The 24,381-nt window shown below is 45.6% G+C and overlaps 1 protein-coding gene across 2 annotated transcripts; it reads right to left on the bottom strand.

The window, feature by feature from the left end:
- Positions 1-859: 859 nt before the first annotated feature.
- On the bottom strand, positions 860-20,244 carry C8A (complement C8 alpha chain). Of its 2 annotated transcripts, none has more exons than XM_041483343.1 (11): positions 20,138-20,244; positions 17,948-18,044; positions 16,868-17,012; positions 15,654-15,798; positions 13,889-14,078; positions 12,457-12,657; positions 10,861-11,101; positions 6,496-6,624; positions 5,712-5,881; positions 3,464-3,686; positions 860-1,193 (listed from the first exon to the last, which is right to left on the bottom strand). In XM_041483343.1, exons 1-11 carry the CDS (start codon positions 20,242-20,244, stop codon positions 1,042-1,044), a joined length of 1,800 nt encoding a protein of 599 aa, XP_041339277.1. In that variant the 3' UTR covers positions 860-1,041. The 2 variants fall into 2 exon arrangements, with proteins under 2 accessions (XP_041339277.1, XP_041339276.1); XM_041483342.1 differs by having other exon boundaries at positions 5,712-5,869.
- Between the last annotated feature and the right edge of the window lie 4,137 nt (positions 20,245-24,381).

Raw genomic sequence — 24,381 nt, 5'->3', positions numbered from 1 at the left:
CCCTCTCCATTCAAATGCCTACAGAAGGGCTGCTTTGTGCTTTGAGGTTTTGGTGCTGTTGTTGTTCATAATGCCTGATTCCTTCTCAGGGCTTTTCCCCCCCGCTTCTCCCCCTGCAATGAAAAGCTCAGTAAAATGAAGTGCCATTCGCCTCCCGTCCATCCCAGGTTTTTGTGGCAGTTCATTAAGAACAGGGAGCTGCAGGCTCTCGCCGTGGTCTCTGGACACAGTTCAATACTGTGTGCATTCTTGTGCTGAGATTTACGTCTCACATTCAAAAAAGCCCCTTAAATCAAGCAGCCTGTTAGCATCTTCTCAGGCTCTGTGTGCCTGGGAGATAAAATGCCTGCGTGCTAATAGTCAATTCATCACTGATCTTACAGAGGAAAAGCCTTTGCTTGTGTGGGAACATCCTCTGCCCAACGGTTGCGTTCGAGCCTCTCTATTTATCGCTTTATTTATTTATTTAAAATTCCTCATCAGCTTGGGCTTTGCATTCTGCAAGGATACTTCAGCATCTTCAGGCTGAAGCCTTCTCCATGCAGAGCAGCATATGGCTTTGCTGCAAAGGCAGCCCTGGCCAATATGCTGGACTTACGGATCTGACAGTGCCAACTTACAAAAGTTTCGTGGCACATATGTCAATGCCAACTGCACGGATCGTGAGCTCTTCCTCTGCTTCCCAAAGGAAAATATATAAACTCCCTGGGAGTCAAGCTCAGTGGTGCAAACACTCACAGTGACTTTATTCCGTGACACGCTGTAGCCCCGTGGTCACCCAGCAGCTCCACCTCCTTTGGGTGGGTTCTGTGCCATCTCCTGTGCTGCAGCAGTTTCCCATCTCATCTGGTGGGGCTCCCATCTCATCTGGTGGGGCAAAACCACTGGAGCACTGGGTCAGGTTTCACACAGTGAATCCAGCACACGCAGAAACGCATCTCCGGTCAATTATTCCTCCCAGGGGTTCATTCCATCACACGCCCGGAGTATTCATAGCCCAGCCCGGGTTCCAAAGCACCCGGTCCCAGGCACCTTGTGCCTTCAGCAGGCTCTGCTCTGGAGGTCTCTGCCAGCACAGGGCTGCCCGCCGTGCTGCGGGGCAGGGTTGGAGCAGCTCCGGCTGCGCCGCGCCGTCCCCGCCTGGCACGGCGACCAGCCCGACCAGCAGCTCCAGCGCCCGTCCGTCTCACCGCCTGGGGACACGCAGAAGAGAAAGGGAAAAAAACAAACAAAAAAAGGGATTTCAGGTCTGGCTGAAACTTCTCTGGATATGGACTCCCTGCTCTATGCCAGCCAGGCCCAGGCTGTTGAGATCAAGGCACTTTGAAGCCAGGGGAGATGAAACAGCATCACCCCAAACACCAACAGCAATTTCTTGTCCCTCTCATCTGAAACTCTCTGCCTCAGTTTTCCCTTCCCAAAGTGCAGCTCACAGCTCTCTCTGCAGCAGCTTCCTTGCCTCTGACCAAGACAGAGAGACAGAAGTGCCCTGATGCTGTGGGGATGTTGTGGAAAGTCCTTTTGGGGATGGGTCATTTCAAAGCTTTTTCATTACAGTACAGACTGAGTTGTCAGGAGTGGTCGATACTATGGATTATGGCAGTGCTCCTGAATGATGGGAATGCTTGATGGCTGTCATTTACTGTCGTTTTTTATTTACTCATCTGGCCTTCATGCCTGGCTTGGGCACTTTATTAATCCAGACAGTGCAAATGGATGTGTGCGCTCTCACTTAGTGCTGGCTGGGAAACTGCATTTTCCATCTGCTGGAACATTGTGCTTTAAAAAAAAAAAAAAATTTAGTTTGGTCTTAAATTAGTTTTGCTTCTAAAAATTTAAATTAAAAATTGCCCATGAGTTTAGAAGTGTGCCTGTCCCCACTGTTGCTAAAATCAAGGAGCACAGGGCTGGCTGGTCCAGTGCTCTGCTTTGGTGGCAGGTCCTGGGCTTCCCAAGCAAATTCCTGAGATTTGGAGACAACTTAAAGAACCTGAGCTTTTTAAAGAAACCCACTTTGCATTCACTGAAGCAAAACATTGGCATTGAGGCTCACAAACCATCTCCCCAGCTCTGCTCCAACTCCTTGTCTCATCACAGCTTTGATTTCCCACTGGTGAGACCCCAGTGATGAGCCCATGGTTGAAGGCCTGGAGCTCTGCCTGGTGGAACTGCTCTGAAGATGGATTTTTCTGCCAGCTTCATGTGCTGAGATTTAGATTTTTGTTTTTTTGTCATCATGAATCAGGACAAAAATAGCCAGAGAGAGCTGCAACTTTTTTTGGAAATGAAAAAGCCTGTTGCGACCCTGGCTTTTTTTGCTACCCACTTAACATTTTTAGGATAGTATAGAAAGTGACAAAGAAAACATAAATACAAGCCTGTCACTTAGGAAAAACATATTTTTTTTACCCCAAAATAGACACTCTAGTCAAAATGCATCCCAGGAGGGGGTGGGAAATCTGGCAATGTAGCAATTTTTTACTAAAGCAGCTTTTTTGGTGGCAAGTTGTATGAGTAGTTGCTTCACCTGAGCCGTTTCTCTTCCCTCCTCTCCCTGCCTGCTGAGGTTTGTGCTCTCCCCCTTGGAGCAGCCATCCTTAGTGGGATTCCACAAGCCCTCCAGAGGATTTCCTGGATTTAATCCAGCAATTAAACACACCCTCATTTCCAGTATTCTATTTATAGTAATAATAAATTATAGAATGGTTTGGGTTGGAAGGGAACATTTCATTCCAACCCCTCTTGCCATGGGTTCATTCCAGCACCTTCCACTATCCCAGGCTGCTCCAAACCCTGTCCAGCCTGAGCTTGGACACTGCCTGGGATGGGAAAACCTGCCAGGGCCTCACCACCCACACAGGGAAGATTTTCTTCTTGATATCTAACCCAACCCTGCTCTTTTTCAATTTAAACCCATTCCCCCATCTCCTGAGCTGCACATCTCAGTCTCTTGCAGGGCTGCTCAGCACAACCCAGCAACAAAACACAGAAGGGATTGATGTGTGTGGCACTGTCATATTTTCTGGAAAAATCCCCTTGCCCAGGATTTTCTCCTGGGAAGCTGAGGATCCTCAGCTTCTCCTGTGTTTTGCTGCTTGGGAACGTGCTTTTGGAGGTTGTTTATCCAACATGTGACTTGTTTTAATTTAATGGCCAATCGCCGCCAGCTGTGTCTGACTCTGGGGAGTCAGTCACGAGTTTTCGTTATCATTCTTGCTAAACCTTCTGATGCATCCTTTCTCTATAGTTTAGTATAGTTTTAGTATAGTGTTATATCATATCATATCATATCATATCATATCATATCAATAAATTAGCCTTCTAAGAACATGGACTCAGATTCATTCCTTCCTGCTCCGTCCTGGGGACCCCAGGAACTACCACGTGTGTGGATGCCAGGAGATGTTGGTTTAGCCACGTGGAGAGGGAAATCCCTGCCCTTTGCTGCAGGCTGGGCTCTCACCTGGGCGCTGGGCGTGCTGGCAGGCAGCTCCTCTGTACCCAGGGCGGCAGTGGCAGGAGCAGGTGTCCCCCACCATCACGGGCTCCCCGTTGTTGTGGCACGGCCCGCAGCGGCAGGGGCTGAATTCCAGCAGGAACTCGCCCAGAGCCCTCCTCAGGTGCTGCCTTTTGCTCTCCACGCGGCCCAGGCTGCTCCTGCGGAGGATTTCGTGGATGGGCTGCAGCTGCAGGGGATGGAGATGGATGGCATGGGAATAATTTCAGCCGGGCATGGACTGGGATGCTGTGACATTGCTGGAGAAATTCAGGACTCGGGGAAAAGCTCATTTGTCTTCCTCGACAGCTGCATGTACATCATGCAAATGTGTTGCTGCCCCAGTGAGGAGCCACCGTTCCAAAACCTTCCTCATCTTGGGGGTTTGTGTGGGATTGGCTTTTCTGGACATGCTTTGGAGTTTTAGTAGGGATTCGAATGATAAATTAAAACACCCCAGTAAGCCCGTTTTTTTGACTGATTTCTTAGTGCTGTCACAGTCCTTGTGATTCTTGCATGCTTTTTGCCTTTTTGAAGAAAATGTTTTGGTAAGAGCTTTGGACAGAGGGTATCATCAAAATGTATTGCCATCCTGTTCCTTGCAGTGGCCAGATTGTGAAATATCCAGTAAATGCTGAGAATGAGGAATTTTGCCTATATATCTTTTGCCCTTTGATGTAGTGAAATAATACTGTCATCTACAGCTTTAGGAGTGTAATTCGCTCATCATATTTTCCAGCAGCAAAATCCAGTTCCTCTATACCAGTCAGCAAAAATAGTCCAGTCTGGGCAGCAATTATAACTTGCCCAATGGAATATTAATATTCAATGAGTATTAAAGCTAAAAACTTGGGACTGTGTGAGGACACTTATTTACATTTGTCCATCGATGCACCTGTGCAGACGCTCCCTGTCTAGGCCAGAAATTTGTTCCAGGGAAGAGCTGGGTGTCAGCTCACTCTGCAAGGCACTGGGAGGGTGATTCATGGGGAGGATCAGGATCAGCTGGGTTTTGGGAAGAGCTCTTAGGCAAATTTGCACAAGCCTGTTTGACAAACTGAGGGGGCTGCAGATAAGAGCTGCTATGTGGCCCCTCTGGTTGCAGGGTGACTGCTCAGCTCTGGAGCAGAGAGGTCAGTGCATGGTTTACTGGAAAATAGAGAGGTCAGTGCATGGTTTACTGGAAAACTGCAAGAAATCTTGGCCAGAATTAATGGGAACTTGTGCAAAAAGGTGAATAACCTGCAGCTGGAACCGAAAGTACTTCTGTGTTATCAGATCTTTCTGCCACCAGCTGCTGCCCAGGAAGGCTTGCACAGTCCTTCTTGCCCTGCCAATAAGACAGGTAATTCCCAAATCCATTTTCCCTTCTCCCACTCTCTGTCAGAGCTTTCAGACCTGCTTTCAAATGAAGACAAGAGGGATAGAAATGGCAGCATGTCCCTGCCACGACAGAGATCCTTCCCCCACACTCTACAGCTTCTCCTGGAGCAGACTGGTAATCTTGGGGTGCTTGTGGTCCTGCTGACCACAGCTGAGGAATTGTGGCCACCCCCTCGTGCCTCTGCCAGCTCAACCCTGGATTATTTGTTTGTAGGATTGCCCTTCTCTGTCCCTTTCCCCTCTGCTTGCATCAGTCTCCTCCCCCCTCAGAAGCCCTGTGAGATGCTTCAGTGATCTTCCCATTTTATGGGGTATCCAGTGAAGCAAAAGGGAGTCTAGAGCCTCTCTGATTTTCGTGGCCACAGACCTTTTTGGAGTGCGGAGAAAGACAGGACCCACCTGACAAAGTAGCCAGGAGCTCCCTGCTCAGAGAACCCCTGGAGGGGGGCTGTCTTTGCAGAGCTTTTGCTGGGTAACAAAACACCTTCCCCAGCCCCCTGTGAGTCCCCTGCTTATGCAGGAGGATGGACAGCATCAGGGAGAATATTAGGGATGAATACAACTGCAATTCATTGTGAAGCTGTTGGGGAGCACATCAGAAACTTAACCTGGCACTAATCCAGCATTAAGCTCCTTGTCTGTCTCCCTGTGGATGCAGTCTGTGGGAGATGTACTCCCCATTGTGAAATGAATAAGAGGTTACCAGATCAGTGGCCCATTACATTTAATCTTGTTCTGTGATGGGATCACAATAAAAATACGAAATGATCTGCTCGGCTACACTTTCATTCCTTAGAGCAGCAGAGTTTCTTCAACTGCAGAAAAGCCTTACCTGGAAATCAATAACAGCAGGATTATATTTTAATGACCTGCCCCAGTGACGATACATTTTGCCGTCCCAACTCTCCAGGAGCCCTCCACTGTAACTGGTATCTCCCCCTCTAATCCGGGGAATAATATCTTCCACAACGGCACCGTGGCTCTCAGCATCTGCAAGGTTGAATTGCACAGGTATTATTCAGCTGCTGTTTCCACACAGGCTCCAGAAAGTGCTAAATGGAGGTGAGATCAGTGGTGCTGTCAGGGGGCTGCCTCCCAGGATCGATGTGAGCTCAGTGCTCCCTGCCTCTGGGGTGAGCCCTGCCACCTCATCACAAGGTGACAACTTGAGCATCCCAAATCCTCTAAGCTGGTAAGACCTGAAGAGCCTGCACTCCTCCAGCCTTGGTTTCTGGGTAGGACATGGGCAATAGGTCACACTGTCTGTAGCTCATTATGAAATGTACAAATCTGGGGGTTCCTACACTCTTTGAGTACCTTTTAAAGTCAATTTTGACTTTTTTTTAGTTGCCATGCACGCCCAGTCTGTCACTGCTGTGGGCTGCAGCCTCCTAGCCACCCCACAGCCTCTATTTCTAATCCAGATATTGCTACATTAATTCCTGCTCTTTTAAGAGGCATCAGTCCTCCTGGAGACGTGGACCCAAAGTTTCTGTGGTCCCACCTCGTCTGGTGAGCACCAGAGCTCCCTTCCTCACACTTTGTGTGACCCTACAAGCATCTCTGTGCCCAGGTGACCCCAGGAGCCTCGGGAGACCCCTGCCCTGCTGCTGTACCAGTATTCAGGAGTCCTTTCTGTTTGCAGTCAGAGTGTGTCAGGGCTGCTCCCAGGTGCAGGTTCTCCTTGCTGGCTGTAATGCCAAGGGACAGGCCAACACAGGCACTTATCTCCTCCGTGCTGATGGCTGCAAAGCAGAAAGTAGACAGGTAAATTCAGTGACTCGTGGTGTTAATTTTCTTACTTCTTTTTTCTGTCACTGAGGAAAAGATTCAGTTACTTTCGTGGCTTGTATGTTGAAGTCAAAAGCTATTCTGGGCAGAGGACAGTGGAAAACCCCAATATTTTATTGGGGTTTATTGGGCCTATCATATAATAGGTGTAAAAAATTGTTTCCTTAGAAAATATTAGAAGAAAGTAAAAATCTTAAGGCTTCAGGCACAAATGTCCCTGTTTGATCTATATATTTAACAACAAGCTTTGGTTTTTTCACACACTAACTCATAACTAAAGCCAGAACAGCAGCTGAAATCAATAGATCCTCACTAATTTTCCTAAATTCAGGATCTGACCCACCCATTAATGGCTTAAGCAGCACCTTGAGGAGTACCTTAGAAAAGGTGTGTGTGTGTGCTGAGAGCTGCCAGAGCTTTCCTGCCTGCTGCTGCCAGCACCACCACATACATCATGAAAATATGTAACTGGAGAGCCATGAAGCCTCTGCAGAGGGGAGAAGGGAACTAATGAGCTGGTTTCACCAAGGTAAGCAATGTGCATATTTCATACAGCCTGGTTTTATGTGAGCACTTCAGTGTACTGCAAATATAAGGCCGTCCTCTTTAGTAGTTAAAAAGTCCATTGATTTCAGTAAATGCAGGTATTGTAAGGAACGGGTAACTTTCATATTGCTCTTTTTTTGTCAAGAGGACCTTAAAGTGTTTTCCAAAGAAGCCTGGTGATCCATAGCGTGGTTTTGAAAGGCGGCACAGAGGTCAGTGGGGTTTGTGTGTTTAATGGTCTGAAGTTTAAACCTCTGTCCAAGTCCCACCCTGGAGTGCTGAAGAGCCTCACCTCAGCGCTGGGGAGCAGGGCCTTGCCTTGCTTGTGTTTAAAATACTGCTCAGACACTCGTGGCTCTGGTTTTGTGGGATTATGGAATGGTTTGGGTTAAAAGGGACCTTTAAGGGCCTGCCTCTCTCCCTCATGGGCAGGGACATCTTCAGCTACACGAGTTTGTTCAGAGCCCCCTCCAGCCTGGCCTTGAATGTGTCCAGGGACGGGACATCCACCACCTCTCCAGGCAACAGCGTTTCACCAACCCCATTGTAAAACATGTCTTCTTTAATCTGCATTGGCCCTCTTTTGGTTGAAATCCATCACCCCTTGTCCCAACACAACAGGCCCTGATTAAAACCTGTCTTTATAATGTCTTTTAAGAACTGGAAGGCTGCAACGAGGTTTCACTGGAGACTTTTCTTGTCCAGGCTGGATAACCTGAATTCCCTCAGCCTTTTCTCAGAGGAGAGGTTCTCTACTGCTTTAGTCTAAGCTTTGTGGCCTCCTCTGGACTTGCCCCACCAGTTCCACGTCTTTCCTGTGCTGGGCACCCTGGAGCTGGATGCAGCACTGCAGAACCCCTTCCATCACCTGCACGTGGCCTTGCTGGACCTCATGAGGCTCCCAAGGGCCCAGAGCTTGTCCAGGTCCCTCTGGGGTGTCACCTGCAAACTTGTTCCCTTCTGCCCACCCTCCAGGAGCCAGCTGGGGCACAGATCTTCTCCTCAGCCTGGTGGATCCAAACCCTGCTTTAGGTACTCAGCATCCTGAGAAAGGGGCTGCAGCTCCTGGCTTCAAAGTGGTGAGAGCTGAAACATGCTCCAGACTTGAGCTGGGAACTGCATCCCACTGCAAAACTGGGCCCTTGAGAAAGATTAAACGCGTGGCACTCAATTACCTGCACTAAACTGTTCAACAGTTGTAAACACAGTGGGTAAAGTTCACTCACCCAAAGCAACATGAGAGATTGCTTATCTTGGTGCTGGAGTGCCATAAAATTAAACTTGAGGAACACCCTGATTAATTGATTTGCCATGGTTCCCGTTGAGTAATTATGTTCAGTGAGGGGCTGTCGATACCATTCGCTATTGGTCGTGGCAAGATCGGGTCTTGATAAATGAAAAGTGGTTATCACTGCAAAAGGGTGGCCTCAGTAAATATCAGTGCTTGGGGGGAGAGCCCTGATAGGGTTGGCGGGTTTTTTTTGTTTTATATGATATAATTTGAGATAGTTAAATGTGCTCTAGTGATAAGATTTACTGCTGCATTTTGAATTAATCAGAATATATGAAGACTCTTTCTAATTTACTCCACGCATAATGTTCCTCCCATAAATGTTCTTGTAATGTGTGAACACATTATACTGTTTTCTGCTAAATAATAGAACCATAACAATCTATTTTAAAAACAAGTAATGAAAAATATTGATGGCAGAGCAACGAGGGACCTCGCTCTGACATATGTATTTATTTCACTCGTGACCACATCCATATAAGCCCTTGCAGCCTGAGAGCTGGGAATGGGTCTGGCAGCAAAACTGCAGCCCTAAGCTCTGCAGTGAGCTGTGGATACCTAAAGAGAGGAGATGAATTCATTTTCAAAATTCAGGTTTCCTAAATGCTCCAAGTCCAAGCCAGATGCTCAGTGACCACCTGAGCTGTGTCTCGTTTAGGGAGGACTCAGCCAAGGGATCTTTTTCCTGAGTTTGTGCTTTAGTCACTAGTCTATAAAAAAATGAATATTCTCTGTTCCAGAGAATTTACAGCCTCATGGGCTGGGTGGGTGCAGGGGTTGACCTAAAGCAGCACCGTGGGGACTCAGTGATGCATCTGCAGAGCTTCAGACTCATCTTAGGAAGCTCTAATTTTAAGACTTGAGCACTTACATCCTGATCCTAATCATTCCTCAGGGAAGGAGGATAATCCTCTTGCAAACACAGCCTCCAAGCATGGCTGTGATCAACATTAAGAGAAATCAGGGTTTTTTTTTATCTAAATGCTTTGAGACAGTGGCATATCAGACACTGCAGGTGGGTCCTTCTGGGTCAGCACTGTGTGACACGGAGCACTGCTGGCTTTGTAAGGGTGGACTTTCTGGCAGAGCCTGGATTAGATGAAAATTACAGAATGGTGCTGCATTAGGATGAAAATTACATCTCTATTGGGGCACATTTTTGTCTTTGCTGGACTTCAGCATCCTTCTTTCCTAAGATAAAGCATCTCGTAGCAGAAAATCTCCTTACATACACAGCAAGCACAAGATAAAGCAAAATAATAGCCTCCCTCCACATGCTCTTGATTAATTCTTCCTCTGAAATTGGCAGTCTGCTTCCTAAAGACTTGCTTGCCAAGACCTTGTTCACTTCTATATCACTCACCCTTCAAAGTGAAGGAGTAATTTGAAGAGGCATCATGTTTCCAAACACTAGAGTTTCGGGAACTTGATGAAAATTCTCTCAATCAGTAATTTCTTGAGGAAAAATTGGCATGGTTAATGTGCACTGTGAAGTGCATAGTTATCCAAATGCTGATGGGACCCAGCCATTTCAGACCAGAGGCAGAATCTGGGGCAGAACCATGAAAATTATTGAAATTACTTAAATTACAGCAATTTGCACCTGTTGTCCAAGATCACAATTTCCTTCTTCATCAGTGTCTGGCCTGGAGTTACCAAGGCAGTGGTACCCTCAGCACAGCAGAGTGATGGCCCTTAGAGGAAATGGGATCTATTGCATTGTTGACGCCTTTACAAGAGTTGACAACCTGCTTATTGAGCTAAAATCCCATATTATTGTTCTGTATCCCATGTTTTTGATTAGGAGAAATTGCTAGCAATGGCAATTCTCAGGCTCTTGGCGTCTGCAGTGGGTGTTTTGTCTAACTGAGATTTAGAGGTAGGGCCCTCCAGCCTCATACACTCCAATTTGTTGAGAACTGGAGCTAACAGGGGCCTGTTAGTCTCCAGATGTGGCACTAAGCAGAGTGAAGTGGCAGAGGTATTGCTGAGTGCAGTGCAGTATTTCCATTTACAGAAAATTGTGGCCCTCGCTGCGAGCAGGCTGGAACGTGAGAGGGCTGATTTGCTGAGCTCTGAGTGGCTTTGCAGCCCTCAAGCATTCATGGTGTACAAAGATGACAAGAAATGGGAGAAGATTAGCAAGTGACATTGAAGAAATGGAGAAAATGATGCTCAGGTTCCTTCCTTAATGACCAAACCCTCACCCAGGCACTTCTGAAATCAGAGCAGGAACCACATTTGGTGACACTCAAGCTAATCCCAAGCCACGTGGCCAGTAGTGCCACCAGGCTGGAAATACCAGGTTTAAAGCAGAAAGCTGAGAACAGAGGATATATTTTGATTTTCTGACCTTTTCTTCGCATTTCCTCCTTATTGATGACAAGGATGTACTCAAAGACACCCCCCATGGTGCCAGATGTCATGAAGTGGGTGCCGTAGTCGTTGATGAATTTGGCATACATGCCATAGTTGTAGGTGTCTGGGAGGTCCTGCAGAGAGAGCAGCACATCCTCATCCAAAACAATGTTGTCCCTTCTCATCTTGAAGCGGGCTGTCTGCACCTTGGTCACAGCTCTAATGAATCCAACATCCTGCAGGTAAAGGAAAGGGGAGCTGCAGTCAACATTCATTTAAACAAATTAATTTCTACTCTTTAGGCTTGTAGGGGAAAGGCTGAGTCTCTGACTGTCAGTGTGCGTATGAGAGCAAGCCTGATTTTAAAAGAAATAATGGTAATTCTTTTTTTAAAGTCTCTTTCTGATTTGCTGTGGAGGTGGAGGGCCTTGGGGGGATTGGATACTGCAGGGGTTTTATTGATGTGTGAATAGGATCAGAGCTGGTCTCCCCATGCTTCCCCTCCATTCTCCTCTCGTTTCTCCAATTCCTTTTTTTGGTTTCCTTTCCATACTGTTTATTCCCTTTTTGCTTTTTTCACAAACTCAGTGAGTAGCAAAGCACAAGGGTCGAGCCCAGCCCAGCAGAGGGGGAGATTCCTTGGCCAGAAAGATGCTGATTGAGGAGGAATTTCCTGGATATACTGCCAGCTCCAAGGCTCCACCTCTGTATTTGCCATTGCTTTGCACAAGTCTCCCCTACAACACGAGCAGCCCTTTAAATGATTCCTCCAATAACTGATCATCATTTAGCTGCAAACATCATGTGAGTCTGGACAAGGGCACAGTAAATACTATAATGGTACTCATTTCAAACAGCTTTTAAGGGCATTTTAACTCGGAACACCATCAAAGTAATTCTTCTTTATTGTTTTCTGTCAGCAGCCCGGAGAGAAGTGGAGATGGGGCACGGTAAATGTGGGAAATACCAGCACTCATGTTATTAGATTGGAAAGAGGTCATCACTGCCAGTCCATGATGCAAGCCCTCTGTGAGAAGTACACCCTATTATCAGGTGCTATTTTTTCAGCGTGGTATTTTAACCTCCTGTAAAAAGTAGCCCATTTCTCCATCACGAGGCAGCTCGTATTAATTTGAGCAAGATGTATTTGCTACTAGAGATCATTCCTTGAGGATAATTGTTTTGATCAGCATCTTGATATTCCCTCCTCCCTCATCGTCACTTTCAAGCATTTTTTTTATTTATGTGCTTAATGTAGCCATGAAACAGGATGGGCTGAGATGACATGTGCCGTGGCACTCCGTAATTCAATTTTATTCCCACTCCCTGTTTGCTGAAACATACCAAGAACAGCAAACAGGATCCCTAACGATCATACATTTGCAATTACATGAACAAATTAAGGTACAATTACCCTGTGTTTAAAAATGCAGTTGAGAGAATAAACTGACATAAGTTACAGCCAGACCATGCGAGGCACAGATGATGCCACTGGAGCAGATGCATCACTGATTTCGCTGGGTCTTTTTTGTTTTTTTTTTTTTTTTTTACCTTTGCATCGTATTGGGCTGGGTCTTTTTTCTTTTTTTACCTTTGCATCATATTGTGTGAAATTCTTCAGGGTTCCTTTGCCACCTGATAACGTGAGGCCCAGGTTTAATATGGGATCTGCACCTCCAGGCCCAATTCCAATGGTGATGCCCATTGTTTTGGATTTATCACTTTTAAGGGCGTCAAGCAGGTCCTTTGAATCGTCGTAAAACTCAAAAGAAAATCCAGAATCAGCATGAGCCTAAAATGAAAGGAGCAGACATTAATTTTTCAGGTGCTTCCCTTTCTTTTTAATCTCTATTTCTTGAATACCACTGTTGAAGCCCATGATGCTCCTGACAGCACCAGCACTGACTTCAGTGAATGTGGAATAAGGAACTAAGTCCTGTGCCATTTCATTTGGAAATATGTGAGAAATGTGGATGAAGCCAAGCATTTTGCTTCTTCCATCTCCAAGCAGGGGAAAGGTTTTGTGTTTAGCCACTCAAAGCCCAAGCTGGTAATGGTACCTATTAAGACAGCCTGACAGTTCCCATTATAAAACCCTCCTTCCAGTTCCTTACAGCTCTGCCAAATCCTAATGATTTGGACTGAATTTTTTTTTCTCTCCAGCCTGCTTCTGGATGAATTTATTTAGGAAAAGAGAAATTCAACATCTATTTACAATGGCAAGGCTAGAAAACAAACATTGTTTTGCCTGTGTTTTAGAGAAGTGACCTTTTCCTTGACAGCTCTACTTTGCTGGCACGTGGAATCGAGCTGAGCCTGAGCTGTGTCGTTTGCCAGCTCTGTAAAAAGCCAGCCCCAGTGTTCAAACTGGGGACTAAGGGACTCTGCCTGCTGGGAGGGTATGAAAGCCGCTTGCATTGCGTAATATTTCCCAGGAATCATGTGTTTTCATTCATTCGTATCAAAAAACATGATAAATGTTTAAGAGTGTGGCCAAGGCACCCACTTAGGATGTGGGAGACCCAAACTGAATCCTTGCTCTGCTTGGATCAGTGTCCAACATATCAGACATGACCTTATGGACTATAGGTGTTGTGATCCCTGGTGATGGGTTGCAGGATCCCTGTCTCACTCAGAATTCAGATTTATGCTCCTTGTGGCCATGCCATAGACTTAAAATGCTTTCAAAGATTGAACCAGCAGCACTGTTACCATTTTACACATGGCCAGCTCCATCCCTAGAGAGGCAAAAGGCTTCCACAAGCTCTACAGCCCATTAAGAGCAGAATTTAGAGAAAACAGCTTTCTCTTGGCTCTGCCTGGGCCAGAGGAAGGAATGGGGGATGCCTGGATGATGCAGCACGTGCGTTCCTTGATGCACCATAAACAGCATTTACACCATCGAGTGCCTGCTGAGGTACCTTAAAGACCACTACAGACAGAATGTACCCGATATCTTAGCGGGGAGTTTGGCTTTTTTTGCTGGGGAATTGCTGCTGAATTTGGCCTCCTGCAGCACTCACCAGGAACTGGTAGAGGTGGAGGTTGTAAGGCTTGCGGAAATACTTCTCGTCGTCCCCGTAGTGCAGGCGCTCGCAGGCGGCGTCGTAGCGCAGCTCCCGCCACTCCCCGTTGTACACGTACTCACAGAGCCCTCCAAAAAACCCCGGGTCGTAGATGTTCTGCCTCCCTTCCTGTGTCAGGATGTTGTACCTTGGAAAGAGGTAGCGTTCAGGAGTTTATCCATCACTCTGGTTTTATTGCCTCTCTCTGTCACAGGTTATCCTGACGATGATACCCCCACCACCAGGTTGTCTGTGCTCAGGCCTCCTGAGGAACTGGAATAGAGCTTAAGGCTGGGCTGGGTTTGTTGTCTCGTTGCTGTCTCCTTCCCAAAGCTACCAGGAGACAAACAGCCATTTTATTTCCAAGGCATTAGTTTGGGCTCGCATGGGAGAAATGGAAGAAATCAGTGAAGTTGCCCAGCCCCTCCCAGCAAGCACAGCTATGAAAGTCCCAAAGTCCTGGAATTCCTCCAGGTTCCTCTTGAGCCTAATGCATCTCATTGTCACAAAGTGCTTCCTGGCATTCTCTGCAATTATTTTCTGTCTTAATTTAATCTCTTTCTTTTTAATAATGGTCCCGTTTCTCAGGGTAGTTAACACCCTCCCTAGACATGAAGCCTGTGCTTTGCCAAGTCTGTCACTTATTATTTCCTTATTCCTCCTTCTTCCTGCTCTCCAGCCCTCACAGCTGCTGCCCTCTGAAATCCCTCCTATTACTTAGTATTCCATGTAATTCAATGGCCCAAAGTGAAAGCTTTATTCAAACTAGACAGCAGCACTGCTCTTCTCAACAGGGAACCATCTTTAGGACTAAGATAGCAAATGCCACTACTTTTGTGTGTTCTGCAGGAGAAGCACTTCAGAAAGCAGAATTAAACAGGGTTCTCAGTGGAAATTAATGCATGCCTTGTAAAACTTTTGATGGACCCTCCCAGTCCCTGGGCCAGGGAAACATTTATCTCATGGACCCCAGAGGGAGTTGGATTGAGCTGATGGGAAAGTTACACAATGGCTGGCTCCATTCTCCTCCTGTAGCTCATGTTCATAAAATCTTAGAGTGGTTTGGGCTGGGAGGGACTTTAAAGATCATCTCATTCCAATCCCTCTGCCACAGACAGGGCCATGTTCTCCAAGGGAAACTGAGCTTGGTTAAAATACAAGGTTTTCAACGAGAGTGTCACAGTCACAATTTGCCTTTCAGTTTCATTTTATTCTAGATTTCTCTTTTGTCTGTATTACCTAATCAAAGATTGAAACTGAACAGGGAGACACTTTCCATGGATAGGAGTATTTACATATACTCGTGTGGAGCTCAGGCTCTCTGCCTTGAATCTGTGCTCTGAAGTCCTAAATCCTGGAGTTAAATCCCCTTTAAGGATGAATGCCAGCAGAGTGCTGCATCTCCAAAGTCTGCTGTTTGCTTTAGTCTCTTACCTTTAACAACTGGAGAAAGCCATGAGATAACTGGGATCTGTTTTTTCAGGAGTATAAAAAGGGCATCACAAGTGCTGTGGTGGTCAGGTAATAGATCCAGGACAGAATTTGAAATAAAAGGTGGAATGATCCCTCATTGCTACCCGTGGTCACATGGGACAGCACCTCCCCTTTGGGTTTTGTACAGCCCCCTATCAATTCATGGACCACTGCTATTACTAAGGAAGAGCAATACAAGAAACAATCCTGTTTTGATTGCAAGAGGAGCAGCTATTGATTAATTACTCACCCTTGGACTACTTTTTCCACCCCTGGGATTGGGAACAGATGTTCACAAGGGCTTTCAATGTCTTCATCCTCACAATTATCCTCATCAGACCCATCTCTGCAGTCTCTGTCTCCGTTGCACACGAGATGCCGTTGAATGCAGCGCCCTAAAGTGCACAGATGCAGGCGGTGGCTTATCCACCCTCCAGGAATCCTGGCTGGCAGCTTGCATTGATTGTGCTGTTTTTCACCCACATCTCAAGGCCACCAGAAGTCATGCTGGGTGTTAAGCACAGCATTATTCCACGGGGAATTGGCTTTTCCAAGCTTCTGGGACCTAAACACAGCACAGAGTCCAAGCTGGCCACTCCCATGGGCTTCTGTCAGGTGGGAATCAAGGAGAGGTCACCTCGCTGCCCTGACTTTATTTTCTAAAATCACACCCTTGGAAAGTTGCTGTAGGAATAGCTTCACCCCTTGGCTTAAGGAAGTCAACTCCATCTCATTAAAGTGCAAGGTTTCCTCTTGCCATCGCAGGAGGCATTTGGGGAGTTGATTGCAATAATTAATCGCAAGAATGGATATTTGCAGAAAAGGCAGTGTGGAAGGGCTTTTGCTTCTGGGAGCGTGGAGAAAGCCTTGAGGAGGAAACTGGCACTGTTTAGTTTACCCCAGTGGAGTGTTGAAAACCTGCTCCAGCTGATGAGCTGGTCACAGAGCTGGCCTGTGGCTCCAAATTTTGATAGAATTTTCGTTAAATGCTCAGGAAGGAAGTTTGAGCCATTTGTGTAGAAACAAAAACCTGTCAAGGCTAGTCAAAGTTTCAGAGAACAGCCGTTTTATATCCTAATCCTCAGAGCTGGAGGTGGCTAAAAATAACTAAATCACCCCAACAGATTGCTGGTTGAACTGATGATTGCTGGTTGGATTGATGATTGAACTCTGTCTCTAGCAGGGGAGAACGTGGCGTGTTGTGGGAGCAGCAGTTAGAGCAGAATATTCCTACTCTCTTTGTTCCACTGAAAAATTCACATTCTCCATGTCACACACCCTTCTTTTCTACCCAAATCTGACTGCAGCATGGATGGATTTCTGTAAAAGCAGGGGGGAAACACTGAAGAGGAGAAATTCCCTGCTTTCTCTTGTACCGCTTCACCCTCCTGCTGCCCGGGGCAGGGGACTGATACCCCCAGGACCAAAACATTTTTGGCAGGGGTTTGTGCCTGGGTCACTCACCTGTTTCCTCGCACTGGAAGTCCTGCCCACACCCTGGTGGTCCCGAGCAGGTTGTCTCAGCTCCACAGGCTTGCTCATCCCAGAGGTGCCCGGCGCAGCGTCGCCCTCCGAACTGTGCTGGCTGCAGCAGCCGCCGGTACCGGTGCTGCACAGAGACACAGCCACGTGTGTCCCCCACAGACATCCCCTCCACAGGCCAGGCAGCAAGCAAAACTACCATTTTAATAGCTATCCCGATTTTTATGTGTGTGGGGGGCTCGAAGATTTTGTGTGTGATAAATGCAGGAGAGTCAGCAGAGCTGGGAGCTCAGATTTGCCTGGAGCTCGTACATGTGAACTTAGAGGGGGCTGGAATGGCTGTTTAAAAATTGTCTCTGTTTTATGCCTTGGAAAAATATGGCATTTTTCTAGCTGCATATGCTTTGTCCTGCAATGCACCAGGCTCAGATGGACACAGACACTAATTACAGCACTGATCCTGCAACATTTCTGATGGATTATTAATGAGAATTGCTGCTCTTCAAACTTGGAAGGGGGAAAAAAAGAAAGGGAGAAAAGCCATATTATTTACTGATAATATACTGTCTATAAGCACAGGAACAAAAAAGGCAGGGATAAGATAAACTCAGTGGAAAGCAGAATTATGTCAGGTATGTGAAAATAAATTCTCAAACTATGAAGACATATGTGAAATGATATAAAAATATGAGAACACGAGCTGATGCATGAAGGCTGCTTCAAATTTCTTTTCACTGGACTATTTGCATTAAGAATCAGGGGATACTTAATTAAATCTGAGACAGAAAAGGAAGAAAGTCTTGGGCAAGTATTCTGGCCTGATTCTTCCACCATTTGCCTTGATTTTGCTTTTCCTGTTCTGCTGTCTCCAATGAATTTATTCCCCAGTTTACACCAGGGTAAATAAGAGCCTCTCTAGCAGAGGAGCATTTCCATCATATTTGGATGAGTTTACTGGATGCTTCAGAATGATGAATATGTATAATATATATAATTAATGTGTGTACATCCTCATCACAGACACATCTGAAGATAAATGAATACATTACAGTGGATCCTTACTTTTTTCTCTTGGCAAGGGAAGCAATCAGTCCATCCTGACCACTGGCTCAGCTGACAGTCAACAGGAGCTGGAGAATTAACATCTCTGCTGCTTCTTCTAGGGAGGGGAAGAAAGAGTGGTCTAAGGTCTTTGAAGCTGTGTTTTGAGAGGGGCTGAAGGCTGGAAGGGGGAAAATTATCTCTGTGCCTGTGTTTTTTTCCACCAGGAAGCTGGTTTGTAGGAAATGGGAAGCATTTCAGATTCAGATGGTGAATAGTTGGATGTCCCATCCAAGTATTCACCATCTGAATTGAGCAGGGCCTGCAGGTGCAGCACCTGGAGATTTTGTCTTGGGATTCCTGCTCTCCCAAGACATCTTTGCCCTTTCCAATAGGTAGATTGCAATTTAAAACAAAAAAAATTATATAGATATATTTATGTGACCAACCATCCTGAGTAAACAGAAGCAATGTCATGAAGAGGCAGGGTTTAGAGAAAAGCTAATTTTTTGCCTTTCTTTTCAGAAGCACATCACAATCTCCAGGAGCAGGGATGTTTATCACCACTGAGACTGTTTTGATGTCACTTTCTTTACACCCTTGTGGACTCATGGTCAGGATCTTTCCTGGCCAATGTGAAATACCATCCTGGTTTCCATGGGCTTTGTGGAGGGGTGGGAATGGTTGCACCAACAGTGCTGAGAGAGCAAGGTACAGAGGATCTTCCTAAGAATTTGTTGGTTGAGTATTTCTAAAGGAAAATACACAAATTGTGAGGAGAAGAAAGTAACTAAAGGAATATTATGAAAGGGGAAAAGGGCAAAGGTATGGCATTGTAGTGGCTCTTGGGTTGGACTCTCTGCACATACTCTGAATTTCACTACACAACAGCCAGAAAATACTTCTCCTGCCTCCCAGCCCAGTCATTACAATTTATAGTTTTGTCTCTACTCCTAAAACCTTCATTTGTATGAGCCATTTCCTTGTCTTGAGGAGCAACCTCTGCCATGCAAATACAACCTTGCGTTTGCCTTTGAAGCATTTCGAGGGTTTATTCCGAATCAGAGCACTTATTATTTTTATTATTATTTTGGTGATTAACTAATGAGCAGTCTGTTTTACTTACAAGACTGCAGTCCAAAGAGAAATATTGATAATTAGCAGAGGTATGTAGCTGATGGGGGATTCATCTGAGGCTGGGCAAGAGAGATTGACTAAAGGAGAGCCACAGCAGCTCAGTAAGGGAGCCCGTGGGTGCAGATCCATGTGTAAGGTGAAAACCCAGGAGCCTGCAGGTGAACCCAGAGCTGGAGGACATGCAGGTATTGGTGCCTTTCTGCTCTGACAGGAGGATTTGTGGGCTGCATCCTTCAGCACTTGGCAAAGTACTTAATTGGCTCACCTTCGATTGGATTTTACATTTACCTCTTCATTATTCTGCCTTGTTTGATAAGTTCATCAAACATCAAAAATCTTGTCTTTGTTCATTTTCAAAAAGGATTATCGGAATAAGCCTCCATAATTAAGTGTATCACTGCCACAGTTTTTTTTTCCTTTCTGCCTTCTCCTTGTCTCCATGTTCCAATTATCACTGATACCTTTTTTTGATCCTCCTAAATCATATTTGCCTTTACAACAAGCTTGAAATTAATAGCTGTAGAAAAAAATCCTCCACCCATTTCCCTATCATGACACTATAGCTTTAGAAAAAAATGTAACTTGTTTATTCCTTTCCTTCAAAGCCCAAGTGACACTTGGATAGGTTAGTAATATTGTTCATGGGAAAAAAAAAACCTGAGGAATGAGGATCTGGCTTGGACTGAAAACTGGGTTATTCACATGCACTTGTTAGCTTCGTGTTGTCGAGTGTAAAATAATTAGAATGCAAAAGAATATGAAAAATATTAACTCATAAATCATCCTGTATAGAGAATTCATTTCAAGTACCCAAACCCAGCCTGCTAATTTCGGTAAGGAAGTTTAAGAAGGCTTAATAGTCATCTGTAAAAGGAAAATCATTGTGCAAACAGTTCCTTTAAGAAGGAATTATGATGCCTGGCTCGGGCTTTGGACAGCTGCCAATTTTTTTTTTTTTTTTTTTTTTTTTTCCTAGTAGCTTTGTGCACATGCCTCAAGTCAGGACAAAACTGATGGGCTGACTGATGTGCTGGTAATTCCTGTATGGAAAAGTGGGGAAGGGAACAGACTTACCTGTGGGAAGGCAATGCCTGGAGCTCTCTGCACGCCTGGATTGGTGTCAAAGCCAGGGAGCACACAGACAGGATCAAGGGACAGAGCTGAGCCAGGCCCCACCACATTGCTCTGCCATATGTAAATGTTTGCTATAGATCAGCTGCAAACCAAAGCTTTTAAGTTTTCAGGAGTGCTGGAAGGAGCATGGAGCCCACCAGGCTCCGAAATGCTGCAGTAAATCATTGACAGCAGCACAGATCCAATCACAAAGAATCAGGACACATCCCAGAGGCCTTTGCCCTTTTGGAAACAAATTCCCAGTTTTCTGGCAAGGAAATATATTAAACTGTGCAACTGTTTCCACATTAAAGTCAATCAATCCTATTGCAGCAGTGTGTTTCTCACCCAACCTGTGCCCTCCTTTTAATTTGAAGGAGGGGGAAACTCGTGTTATTTCCCACAGTGACTTCCCTGTAATTTTGATGTGTCTGGTTGCTGACCAGGGAAAAGCTTCCCAGTGCAGCAAATTGAAGATTAGCACAAAATTGTGTTATGGGGAGCGTGTACCTCCCAGATACACGAAGGAAATGTCAGTTCAGCTTCCTCCCCTTGCCAGCCCCACGAGGCAGTTTCCCACCTCTAAAGCTGATGTGAGTTATCACCTGGCTGTTGGATGGCCCTACACAGCCACTGCAACGTGAAAATCAAATTCCTCTCTTTCTAAAGTGATTTGGGGGGAGGAAGACATCCCCTACATCTGAAATTGTTGTGGCCGTCCCTTGTGCAAACACATCTGCTCGTGGTGGCTCTAATGCTTTTAGCTGGGTGGAATCTTAGTGGATGTGCACAAGAGTAGGAAAGCAATAGCACAGAAAGCCAGAACACCACAGGCTATTTATTTTTAAGATAATGGTCACAAGATGACAATATTTAGTTCCGTTGTGTTAGAAGTAAATAAAAATGGCCATGGGAAAGACACTTGGTCACAGCTCAAGTTGCCTTATAGCTGTTTCTTAAAGCTTTCACAGCCTCCAAAATGCCCCTAAGGGCCCTGGGTAGGCACAAAAATGCACAAGGAATCTGTATCTTCATTAGGTATCAGTTAAAAAAAGAGTAAGAGATCCATGAGTACTTGTGTGTTCAAACAAGTGCCTGTTTCTCCCTGCTTTTTCTTCTGCATAAGCAGCCTGAGATGCTTTGTGTATAAATGAAGTGTTCCCAGCAGACAGCTGGAAGTTTGAACCTCAATAAATTCAAGAGAAAGTGTAATTATTGTAGGAAAGTCTGGTCTTGGGCTATTATAGCTGTTAAACAGACAGTGAATTGTCCTGTGTCCACAAAAGGCTGGGCTGGAAGTGTCATTTTGTGTATTTCCCAAATCAATTGCAAAGCTCATTTCAATGGCTGGTGTTGTAAATTATCAAAATGAAAGGGCCTCTTAGCAAGTTATTTTCATGTAATTAAAGTTCAGAGTGACCCTGGGGCTTGTCTTTGCTAAACACTAAGAAATGTGGGCTCAGGGGTAAACTCTGCATTGAAATGAAATGAGCAGTGCCCTTCTGTGACCTTGGGGAGTACTTTAATGCAATCCTTTACCTACTAATGCACTGCAGATGGGCTCAGAAAGTCCTTCTCCTCTCTTTGCCTGTGCAACAAGAACTCCAATAAGGGGTTTAATATTTTTTTAATATACTATTAAACCTAAATTGCTTTCGCCTGGGAGAAGAAGTAGGGAAATGTAACTGGCCTGAGGCGATCCCCCTCATCACCTCCCCGTTGCACATCACAGCCTCTCTGCAGGTGGCTGGTAAGACAGAAGGACATAAAAAGGTTCTGGATGTGCTTATAGATCTGGTGGGGATGCACCCCACTGTTTTCCATCCAAACCTGGGCCGCCCTGTGATACAAATGGGTGTTTTGCACAGCCAAGTGCCTCCTCAGCATCTAAGCAAGGCTGTCGAAGCATTATATCTTCCTTTTTTTTTTTTTTTTTTTTTTTTTTCTGATAGCAGCATCAGGAACACCCCCTATATATAATGGAAGTTATTTGTGGCACATCTGCCAGGTAAAGGGCTGGGCTGGTTTGTGCAATCAGGCACAACACCAATTTCTCCCTGGTAGGTGAGGTCGTCTAGGGGAGAGATTTAAGCAGCCAGCAAGGCACTCCATGTTAGAGGTGAAATTAAAGAACCTTTCTCAGAGGTGATATGTTCCAAAAGTTTTATATATATATGTGTATGTATGTACATATAAAAGCAGTGGTTCTATTTAGAATGTTTTGTATTGAACGTGACTGAAATGTTTGTGCTGGATCCTTCACTCCAAACCTGAATTAAGCCTCTGGACCTCTGGCTTGCTGTGCTGGCTGTGCTGTCCATGGTGATGGAGTCACCTTCAGCAGGATGAGCCATGAGGTCTTCAGGAGCATGGGAAAAGGGCTGTGAGCAGGCTGGGATGGGCACTGAGCTCACATCCTCACTTTGTGGCTGCTCCCACCACAGAGCTCTTTCCCTGACACTGAAGAACCCTTTAATTAAAACACAATTCCTCACTCGCAACTCCAAAATCATATCTAAAATCAGGGCAGATTAACTCAGTGTAAACAAACTCCCTGATAGCAACACAGGATTTTGTTCCACTTCAAAAATGTCTCCCCTTCAAGTGTGTTTGGCCCAACAAAGGGAATTAATTTCTGCCTGAAGAGTTCATTGATCTTTCAGGTATCACCTGAGCAGCCTGTGGGTAATGTGGCTGGCTGCACAAGCCTAGCCCCAGGGTGAAGTTGTAATGGGTATAACATAATGTTATTGTCATCCAGCAATTTGCATTTGTTCCTTCTTCATATCTGGATTTTTATTTTCAGTATATTCACAGAGGTTTTGCTGCAGGGGATACAGTTATGTTTAAAAATTCATCCTTTTTTTTTTATTCCAATATTCTATTTAAATTTTTTGTCGTATATTATTCACACAATGCTTTAAATCTGAATTTTGTTCCTGCTTGAAGACCATGAACATCTAAAGGCAGGGAGAGGCCTGTTCTTTTTTTATTCTATTCGTGCCATCCTGCCCACAAAGGTTGATGTGACTGACACTGCCACGTGCTGTTTGCTCTCTGGTGGCTCACCAGGGAAAAGGGCAGAGCAGACAGCCTTTTATTCGGGGGTGGTGGGGATTTTTTTTTGAGCAATATAGAGATGGTTGCAAGGTGCAGAGGTTATTTAGAGCCGTGGCAAGATCAAGAAGCTGTGCCTTGCAGTTGGAGCTCTGCCCCTGGAAAGTTTGCTGTTTCACACGTGCTTTTGCAGCACACATGGGCTTCTCTCAGCTCATCCTCTCGTTCTCTGCACAGCAGCTTGGTGAAAGAGCTCCTGTTTTGCCAAGGAAGCCAAGCTGGCTAGAGAGGTCTTCATCTCTGAACTTCACAAATCAGAATCCCAGCACAGATGCCGTCAAGAGAAGGATTCAGATTCAGAGATGGCTTTACACTGTAGAGCAAAAGTAGGAGACACCTGAGTAAAAGCATGAGGAAGGACAAGACGTCTGGTCTAGTTCATCCTGCAGAGCAGATGCTGTGATGATGTTCCTGCAGTTTGGAAGGCTGCATGAGAGCAGGAAGAGGCTGCTGCAGGCTGTGCCTGACCCATCACTGGTGGCAGGGAGGGGACAGCAAACGCTGCTGTCCCCCTCTCACCACTGTTGTGTTTGCGGGGTGCCCCGATGGAGGAAGGAATGAAGAATCTGACTCCATGTTCTCAGAAGGCTAATTTATCATTTTATGATACTATATTATATTAAAGAATACTATACTATGCTAAAGAATACAGAAAAGATACTTACAGAATGTTAAAAAGATAATAATGAAACTCGTGACTCTCTCCAGAGTCCTGACACAATTTGGCCCTGATTGGCCCAAGAGTGAAAACAACTCACAGCAGAACCCAATGAAACAATCACCCGCGGGTAAACAATCTCCAAACACATTCCACATGAGCAAAACACAGGAGAAGCAAATGAGATAAGAATTGCTTTCCTTTTTCTCTGAGGCCTCTCAGCTTCCCAGGAGAAAAATCCTGGGCGAAGGAATTTTTCCAGAGAATGTGAATGCCACAGCCACCACGCTTCTCCTCTGTGCACCGCTTCTGCTCCTCATTACATCTGCTTTTCATCCCCAGCTGAACTTCTCCGTGCAGCACGGAGCTCACTCAGGCACTGGGGCTGGCTGTGCAGGGATGTGGAAAGGTGCACCCCAGGGCCAGCAGA

This window comes from Pyrgilauda ruficollis, unplaced genomic scaffold (genome assembly GCF_017590135.1).
Source record: "Pyrgilauda ruficollis isolate IOZ18807 unplaced genomic scaffold, ASM1759013v1 scaffold6, whole genome shotgun sequence".
Taxonomy (NCBI): Eukaryota; Metazoa; Chordata; class Aves; order Passeriformes; family Passeridae; genus Pyrgilauda; species Pyrgilauda ruficollis.
Note: the sequence above shows the minus strand (reverse complement) of the source record. Positions and strands in the feature narration are given on the sequence as shown.

What these genes read in the sequence shown, in the direction of transcription:
- C8A (XM_041483343.1), bottom strand. Translation starts at nt 20,244, where the DNA reads ATGTGGTGGGGCCTGGCTCAGCTCTGTCCCTTGATCCTGTCTGTGTGC. An exon ending in CTTCCAGTGCGAGGAAACAG is followed by an intron (nt 15,799 to 16,867) that starts GTGAGTGACCCA and finishes TGTGCACTTTAG; the next exon opens with GGCGCTGCATTCAACGGCAT. An exon ending in TCACACAATATGATGCAAAG is followed by an intron (nt 11,102 to 12,456) that starts GTAAAAAAAGAA and finishes CTTTACCTGCAG; the next exon opens with GATGTTGGATTCATTAGAGC.